This window comes from Cannabis sativa, chromosome 2 (assembly GCF_029168945.1).
Source record: "Cannabis sativa cultivar Pink pepper isolate KNU-18-1 chromosome 2, ASM2916894v1, whole genome shotgun sequence".
Lineage (NCBI taxonomy): Eukaryota > Viridiplantae > Streptophyta > Magnoliopsida > Rosales > Cannabaceae > Cannabis > Cannabis sativa.
The window spans coordinates 68,104,728-68,113,719 of record NC_083602.1 but is presented as its reverse complement, the minus strand read 5'-3'; the positions used below and the strand labels follow the sequence as shown (position 1 = coordinate 68,113,719).

The 8,992-nt window shown below is 29.3% G+C and overlaps 1 protein-coding gene across 3 annotated transcripts; it reads right to left on the bottom strand.

The window, feature by feature from the left end:
- Window positions 1-667: 667 nt before the first annotated feature.
- On the bottom strand, window positions 668-4,472 carry LOC115719712 (ATP-dependent Clp protease proteolytic subunit-related protein 3, chloroplastic). Of its 3 annotated transcripts, none has more exons than XM_030648860.2 (10): window positions 3,962-4,472; window positions 3,337-3,438; window positions 2,718-2,840; window positions 2,515-2,574; window positions 2,050-2,146; window positions 1,897-1,970; window positions 1,676-1,729; window positions 1,503-1,586; window positions 1,301-1,427; window positions 668-1,064 (listed from the first exon to the last, which is right to left on the bottom strand). In XM_030648860.2, exons 1-9 carry the CDS (start codon window positions 4,250-4,252, stop codon window positions 1,332-1,334), a joined length of 981 nt encoding a protein of 326 aa, XP_030504720.2. In that variant the 5' UTR covers window positions 4,253-4,472; the 3' UTR covers window positions 668-1,064; window positions 1,301-1,331. The 3 variants fall into 3 exon arrangements, with proteins under 3 accessions (XP_030504720.2, XP_030504721.2, XP_030504722.2); XM_030648861.2 differs by having other exon boundaries at window positions 1,297-1,427; window positions 3,962-4,468; XM_030648862.2 differs by having other exon boundaries at window positions 1,321-1,427; window positions 3,962-4,468.
- Between the last annotated feature and the right edge of the window lie 4,520 nt (window positions 4,473-8,992).

Below are 8,992 nucleotides of genomic sequence, written 5' to 3'. Positions count from 1 at the left end.
AATCACACCAGAGGAGAAGCAAAGAAATCGGAGGGGAACAAAGAAATCCGAGGAGAATCAAAGTAATCGCAGAGAAGAATCAAAGATGAGATCGCAGCCCACGATAAAGAATAGCTGAGTTTGGATATTTTAGGTGTGAAATTTATAAATGGAAATATCCTTTTACAGGTATTCTATTTTTTCCATTTTTAAGTTTTTTTTTCAGATTTTAAATTTTTTTTATTAAATGTCCATATTTTTCAAAATGCATTTAAAATTTTCTATATTTATAAAAAATAAATAAGCCGTAAAATAAATAAAATAATAATAAAAAATTCAAAGGAAGAAAAAAATTATATGTATAAAAATGTTTAATTTTATTTTAAATTTTCTGTAGAAAAAAAAATTATATACAAGAATAAAATATACGTTTGATCTATTAAGTTTTGCTATATAATTGTATTATATGTATTACTTTTACATTACTATTTTCTTTACATTAAAATGTTATTTGTATATATAATTTTTTAATTGTTTTATAAATATGTGTAAATTAAATTAGATCGGTTACTTTTACATGTCAATCAACATCTAATCTGCACTTGTATATATTTTAAATTTTAGATCGAGTATTTTATAAACACCCCTAATTCCAGTTGATCAATCTTAAACTAAAGTGGATGACATATAGTAATTCTTTTTATAAATCAAATAATAATGTGATGTGAGTTATGATTGGAGGTCATCACTTTATTTCCAAGAGATTGGGGAACAAGATTAGTAATTTAGTAGTCACCAGAGAGACATTAGAGAAACTCCAAGCTTCGAAGTCTTCAAAAATAATTTTAATCATGGACATTTTGAGGAGCATGAGTTTCAATACTCAAAACCATTACAATGATCCATAATCTTTTTTAGTATTTAGGACACTCTGAGCCTCAATCTTCAAACCTCGTGATTTGCCTGGCTATCTACTTTCAAGAAAAGGTATGGCTCCATGTCGAATGCCTCTCAAGGCACTAAAGAAAATCAGATCACCATCTGAAAAACATACCATTTGTAGCTTTCTCCTTCTATAGGAATTCCTACATTGTAACAGAAATTTCCATTAAGCTTTCTAGCAATTCAGATTTTCATTTTACTCGAAAATAGTGGACTATCAAGTTAAATGTTGAATTTGATAGCTTATGTCCTAGAAGCTAGCTAGGATAACAGGCAAGAATCCTAAGTACAATCAAATATTTAGTAGAAACTGTATGAATCAACAATTTCGGGCATTGTGGTTAAGCAGGTATTAAGAAGAAAAAAGGAATCTACCTACATTGAGTAAGTCATATCTACCCCATAAGAAACTATATCCCATCAACAGCTTTGATTCCAGCGCCCTTGTCCCAATCTTCCGGAGGAGCCACAGCGGACATTATCTTTTCTTGACCACGCCAGAGAACCTGCATATGGGTTCATTTTGTCAGTCATAAGTGGGGAACTATATACGAGAAAACACGTTAAGCATATGAACTTACTTTATCAATCACCCCGAATTCTTTAGCTCTTGTAGCATCCATGTAAAATGGCCTTCTCATAACCTTGGCTACAGTCTCTTCCGACTGATTGACATAAATAAAAAATGTCTTCATATCTCCTGTCAATTATATGTGAAACATAATTGTGACTAATGTTAAGGAATCATACTCACATTTCCAGTATGTCTAGCCAGAAGTTTGACAAGAGTATCTCTATTTGTTACAATCTGCAAAAAAAAAAGTTGAGAATTGAAAGTTCCAGAATGAGAATTTGAAAGGAGTTGACATTTACATACACATATGACATAATGCTCTCAAATGAATGGTTGTTCATTCTAATTGTTGAATAACACAATGAACCTCCAAATTCAGAGGGAGACGCACAAGAACTAACCTCTTTTGCACGAATTAGAACATCACTAGCAGGCATCAAACCAGATGATGGGACTCGAGGTTGTTGGATCATGGCTGAACCAGAATTTAAAATGATGTTAAAATTTTAGAAGTCCTTAGTTGCAACAAATAGAAGGGTTAACCATCATTATACCTTTTGCATGAGGCATCATAAACCGTTTACCCTTACTTCCTGCAGAAAGTAATAGACATGCTTGACCTATAGCAGCTCCAACAGCAACCGTATGTATCTAACCATGTAAAAAGAAAAAAAAGGCAAAATGACAATGTAATTCACAGTACAATATAGGAAGGGGGAAAGAAGGCACAGGGACAAGCATAAAACTAATCCAATTCTGCGTAAACTATGCTTCTTCACAAAAATCAAAAGCATTATCAAACCATCGCCTCATCCAACATCACAGTTAGTGCTATAATATAAAAACTGTCTCTAAATTCTAATTGCCATCACCAGTGGAAAAGCATCAACACAACATAATTGCTGATCAGATCAGGTAACTAAAACAGTTATATCAACCACATCCCATAAAACCTGTGCCATAACCATACTGGCATCACCAGAACAGTGCAAATAAGAAATTTCGGAAAATATACACACCTCATTTTTTAACTGCCTCATTGCATCATATATAGCAAATCCCTCTGTCTCCATCCCAACCTAATAGAAAGTAAAAGCCAAAAAATGAAATACTTGAGAGCATACGTGATAAAAAAAATGAGACTTGTGAGGGAAGGAACATTACTTAAGAAGCAAATAAGGACAGGAAATAATTTTCATAATTGCACAAATGCAACACTTACAGTTTCACCATCATCACGAGTGGTTCCTGTAGAGTTTATATAAATATATATCGGCTCTTTGGGATCCATCCACTGAAGATACATCAACTCCGCAACAACAAGTTCTGTCACAGCTGGTACTAACTGAACGACAACAAATCAAGATTTGTATATATTTAAACATCATTCCTCAAAAGCAACTTAAAAGGAAATTATTATTATCCAAATGCAAGCAAAACATGACCATCAAAACTCTTTAAAATTGGTCATTGTTCACAAGCATTAGGTGATGCATATTCCATTATCTATCAAAAGACTCAATGGATATCAAGCTAATTTAAGGAAGGGAAACATTTATAAATATCACAGCATGGATGCAAACAAAAGATAACCGATACTTCTGAAGAATTAAACTCTAATTTCTAATGTTATAAAGATGACGGAATAAAATCCAACAAGGAATCAATATTTCACATAATAAGTTACGAGGATAAGAGCTATGATCTTGTCCAAGATTCAGGACCAACATAGTAAAGCTTTCTGGGCACCTTATTGTCATTTTTCATTAGTTATTCAGAAAATTAGCATAGTTTTGGAGGAGAAAATCTTTAAAATAGAGAAGTAGGCTTCAATCACTTACAGGCATGCCAATATAAACAATTCTTCCATGGAGCAACAATGAAGGTAAGTCCGGAGGCGGCCTCCTAGGCCTGTGCTCGTTGTATGAAACTGACCTTTCCACCTATTTCAATCCAGTGAAACCATCAAATTATTAAAAATGTAAATGATAATAAAAACTAACTTATTTAGTGAATGAGAATTTAAAACTTGTTCTTCCTAATATCCGCAAATGCTGGGGCGAGTGTACACTTAAAAAAGCCTAAAATGTACTCACACCTAAAAAAAACTGTCTTTACTACTACGTGATGATTTTATTGAAAAATATAATCAATTAATCAAAAATTTAATTAGTGTTTGAAAAGAGTCTTCTGTTCCATAACTTTTGTAAAGGAACCCTCTTGAATCAGCTCAAAACTCCAACTCAGTGTTTAAACTTAAGAACGAATATACTCAAATTAAACAAGATATTTCAACTCGGAGCTAACCAGAGAATATTCAACAATCAATATAGACAACCAAACCATATAAGAACTAAGAAGTAACATAATTCAGCAATGAAAAAAAAAACCCGAAAAATTTAACACAAACCCAATAGACACAATTTAAATACAGATAATTAAGAGGTAGAGTGAAAGAAAGAGTACTTGAGCAGGCGTAGCCATGAGGGTCGGAGAGTCGAACAAATCCAAGTAAGGGGGTGTGTCGGAGTTGGAAGGGCGGTTCAGCAACGTCTCTGGTGAAGTTGCAGCGACTGAAGCAAGCTTCGACAAAAATGGGTCCTTGGGGTTGATGGGGGGAACGGGGATTTTAGCTTTTGCCCTGGCATTAACAGCACATAAGGTCCTGAAATTGCTAAGAGCTCTGGGCCTAGTAGATGGTGAATACGAAGACGATGGCAGTGAGGTAGACATGGGTATTTGCAAGCTTATAACCATTGTTGACCTCTAATTTCCTTTGGGCAGGTCTGGATTTTTCTCGGAGTAAGAGAAGAATAGGAACTGTGACGATTTCGTTTGCCCCCAACCACTGATTCTTGGCCACGACGACGACGACGAAGAAGAAGTAGTGAAGTAGCAAATAGCAATATGGTACTGTGGGTTGGGCTTAGTTTAATTTTGGGCCTCAGAAAGCCTGCAATGCAACTGGAGTAAAGAAAGGGAAATTTACATGGATAATTTACATACGTTTTTTTGTATTTAATATTAATATTAACGTGACTTTTCAAAATATTAATATTACCGTATTTTTCTTACCGTTTTTTATTCTTATTATTGATTGTGTGTTGGGTACAATAAATTGCTTTTGATGATGTTATTGACTCTCACATCATGATATGAGACAGAGTGAGCACGTGATAGAAAGTTTCATAATTTTGAATACTGATTTCCTTTTTTGTAATTTGTTGGGACTTCAAATAAAATAGGGTGAATTTAATAGTTTATAATTTGTACAGTTAATAGTTTTCTTCCACTTTTTTAGGAGTTTATTACAATTTGATAAAATGTAATATTGATACGATATAATTTAGGGTTTATTTTTTTATTTTTTTAGGATTTTAGTGATGTATGTTTGAATGTGTTTTTGATAATGTATACTTTAGGTTTTTTTTTTTTTGCATATTATAGGGTTATATATTGTATACTATAATTTTTTGCATCTAATTTATTTTATTAATGATATATTTGATAATTAATATATTTTCTCTGCCACAAATATACATGTCAATTTATATAATGTGATTTTTGTAAAAACTTTTGTATATATTTTTTTTATTTATTTTTGAGAATTTTATTTGAGCGGATATTATTTTGGTACAATATACTTTAGGGTTTTTTATTTATTATTTTTAAAAAATGTGTTTGTACATTATATAGGACCGTTATGTAGGTGCATTTTTCATATGATTATGATATAGTTTCATTTTTAAGTTTGTTTTTGAAAAAAAATTTGCTGGGTATATTTTTGTATCTATATTTATTTTAGAATTTTTATGTGATTTTGATTTTGTATGCTTAATGGTTTTTTTTTCTTTATTTTTTTTTAGAATTTTATTGATTTCTGTTTGAATGTTTTTGATATTGTTTACCTTAGGGTTTATTTATTTTTATTATTATTTTGTATGTTGTAACGTTATATAGTGTATATTATATTTTTTTTTTGTATTTGATTGAATTTATTGATCAAATATTTTACTATTAAAATAATCTTAAAAGTTATTATAACTTATTAGTTTATTTACAAATTTTATTAGTTTATTAGCAATGTGAGCTTCTTTTTTTTTAGTTTATAGTAACTTATTGTAACATAAAAATTATTATAAAAGAAAAATAAAAAAGTAACATAAAAATATGTAAAACAACAAAACAATGTAATATAATCTAAAATCCTAATACAGTCCTTCTAGATGTATCTTTCTCATTCCCCGCTATCCTTGCTTGGCTAGCTTGCTTCGAAAGCTGTCATGTAAGAAACCAAAGAGGACTGCTACCGTAACTGCTTGACTAATAGGCTTCAAAGTAAAAAAATATATATAAAATAATTAGTTTATAAAAATGGTAGCTTATTATATTACACGACTACTCATTAATTTTAAAAATAAATTTTTAAGGTTACCCAAATATATTTTAAATAATATACCATAATATAACTTAAAAACAATTATTTGACTATTAAGATGTTTACAAATAAGTTATGATGGTAACCAAATTGTATATCAAATTATATGATATAAAAAAATATATATATGTAAAAAATAACTAATTATTTTTTTATCAGCATTTAGAAGTAACCAAAATGTTACTTTTGAAAATGTAGATTAAAAAAAACGGAACTAGGGATGAAGAATCTAATTATATTGTAGATGTACTTTAATTGATTGATGTTATTTATAGTATATTGTTAGAAAAGATAACATGAAAAAATGAAATAGTAATAGCAACATTATATTTTTTTTTACGCAAAAGTAACCAATTGGCTTCTTATCAGGATCATAAAGTAACCAAAAAGTTACTTTAGAAATGCAGAAAAAGTAAAAAAAAATACAGAACAGAACAGAGCAAGTTTTGGATCAATTTTTAAAGTGTCAATTTAGTTGTTCCTTTATCTAGCAATGATTTTGCCTCTATCGTTTAGGTATTGTTGGTAGTTTGAAGAACGATTTTGGTGTTGAACTCATAATCGATCTTCTGGCGATTGTAACCGAAGCTTTTTTGTTCATTAATGGAGTTTTTGTTGGGTGAGAATAATTTTAAATTGTGACTTTGATCTTATATATATATATAACATAGTGAAACGATTTTGCAGATTTGTCAGTAGTTTGAGAAACGATTTTGATTATGAATGATTATTTGATATTGTGTTGTTTGAGATGAAGCTTTTTTGTTCGTTAATGGAAGTTTTTTTTTTTTGAAGAATAATTCAAGTTCTAATTTTGATATTTTATAATCGAAGGGAAGTAAATTTAAAGGTTTAATTTTGATATTTGTGTTCGACACATTGTTCAAAGGACTTATTAATCCCGTAATCAGAGGAGGAATATGGTGTATTTCATGTATTGAGATCAATAGTGGTATGAGATTATTTTGGTTTTACGGTAAAAATGCTGATGTGTCACGTTAATACTAGAACATTAAATTAATCAATGTCAATTATGTTATTAAAATGTATATTACGTATACTAATAAAAATATCCCAATTTACATGGTATACTAACTTTTGCCATTTTTTTACAAAAATACTGCCAGAAGGTATTTTTTTCTTTTTTACTGTATTTTTTTATAAGTTTCATACTGCAGTATACTGTGTCAAGTTTTCATTGGTGTTTTACTGGTGTTTTACTAGTGTTCTACTGTTGTTTTGAGTTATTCTGCTTTGTATTTTACTGGTGTTTTATAAAAACATAATATTTTTGAAAAAAAATTCATGTGACAGTATTTTTGTAAAAGTTAACCAAAATTCCAGTATTTTTGTAAATTTCCCTAAAGAAACGACGATACAACATTAACACAATCGTCGTTTCGTTTATCGATGAGGTTTTACATAAATACTAAATTTGGGAATAAATATTACAAAAATATTATCACATGTTAGAATTTACAAAAATATTGTCCTGATTCATTTTTTTTACTGACAAAAAATGAACTAGGACACTGAACAGAACTAAAAAAAACCCAAAGACCAACCATAAATTATGGCAATATGAAGAAAAGAAAAAGTATAATCGGCAACAAAAAAACGACAAAAAGCTTCATCAAAACCAAATTCAACGAATCAAAAAATTTAGACACTTAAACCCACCTAAATTTTTTTAAATACGAAATAAAAACTATTGCTCAAACATAAATTTAAAATTCAATAATAAAAACGATCTGTAGCTTCTGAAATTGGTTTTATATACATGCGTGAGTAAATGTCTATTCTATATAAAGTGTGTCTATATAACTAAAATTCTTGGTTTTTGAGAAATTTATGGGTGACTTTTAATTTTTATTTAATAAAATAATAAAATATTATTTATATATAATAAAATAATAATAAAACAAATCTCATTAATATTTGAACTGATATTTGGGTGACTTTTAATTTTTATTTAATAAAATATTATTTATATATAATAAAATAATAATAAAACAAATTCCATTAATATTTGAACTGATATTTGATGCTAAATATTCGAGAATCACAACACATTTAAAAAAAAAAAAAACAACCCGGGATTTGATACTCTGAGACTCTCAATTAAAAAAAAAAGTAATATGCTCATCAAATTTGTATTTATTTTTAAACATGGTGAAAAAATGAATTATCTTTCATATTATTCAACAGAGTAAAACAAGTTTTATATTGGTTTACTATTCAACAACCTTGTCAAGAATTCTTGTAAGTTGTAACCACAAAATTGCCAGGTCAAACCCAACACTTTCATTGCAATATTCACAGACTAACTACAAAATTATTTCATAGCATTTACAGAACCGCACACCCCCAATCATCTTTAATATGGACGTATCAGAAGCCAGATCATTAACCTAAATTGGTTAGTTCTATTATGTTTTGGAACAAATCGTCTATAATATAAAAAACCCATCATACTTGTATCTTGAAACATTCTTCAGGAACCAAGATTTTAAAACACAATTGTTACCTCCTTAAGGTCAACCCACTCCCAAGTCTCATTTGTTATATTTATATCATAGACCAAAGCATGCCGGCCCTGTAAATAATAAGAAAATCAAACGTGGTTTAAATCTCAAGGCAATAGAGCCTTTTCCGTTAAATCTCAAAGATACATAAATATACAAGATAAAAAAGTCAATCTAAGAAGTGGGTGCCACGTTAAAGCTAAGGAAACATTAAGCAACTGTTAGACTTGTTTTACAATTTATGATGTTTTAAAAGAACATATCGAAACAGAAACACATAAAAAAACCTCCACATCATTTAATTTTTTTTAAGGTAGTGTTCAACTAGGAGATCTAACGAGTTTCGCCCCTTCGCTAATGGCTTCTAAGAGTTCAAATTCCAGTATTGTATAAATCTTCAATTTGTTCTATTTCTTATATTAAATGAATTTTGCTACTTTTTTTTTAAATTTACAACTTTATTGTTTATATCTTATTAGGGACATTCATGGAAATTAGGGTTTCTTTGAAATATACAATTAATGAGCATTACTT

Bases quoted from the DNA above. Each gene is read 5' to 3' on its own strand.
- LOC115719712 (XM_030648860.2), bottom strand. From the start codon at position 4,252: ATGGTTATAAGCTTGCAAATACCCATGTCTACCTCACTGCCATCGTCT. The intron at 1,971-2,049 runs GTATAATGATGG...ATTCTGGTTCAG, and splicing joins TATGATGCCTCATGCAAAAG to CCATGATCCAACAACCTCGA. The intron at 1,730-1,896 runs GTTAGTTCTTGT...TTTTTTTTGCAG, and splicing joins TTCTAATTCGTGCAAAAGAG to ATTGTAACAAATAGAGATAC.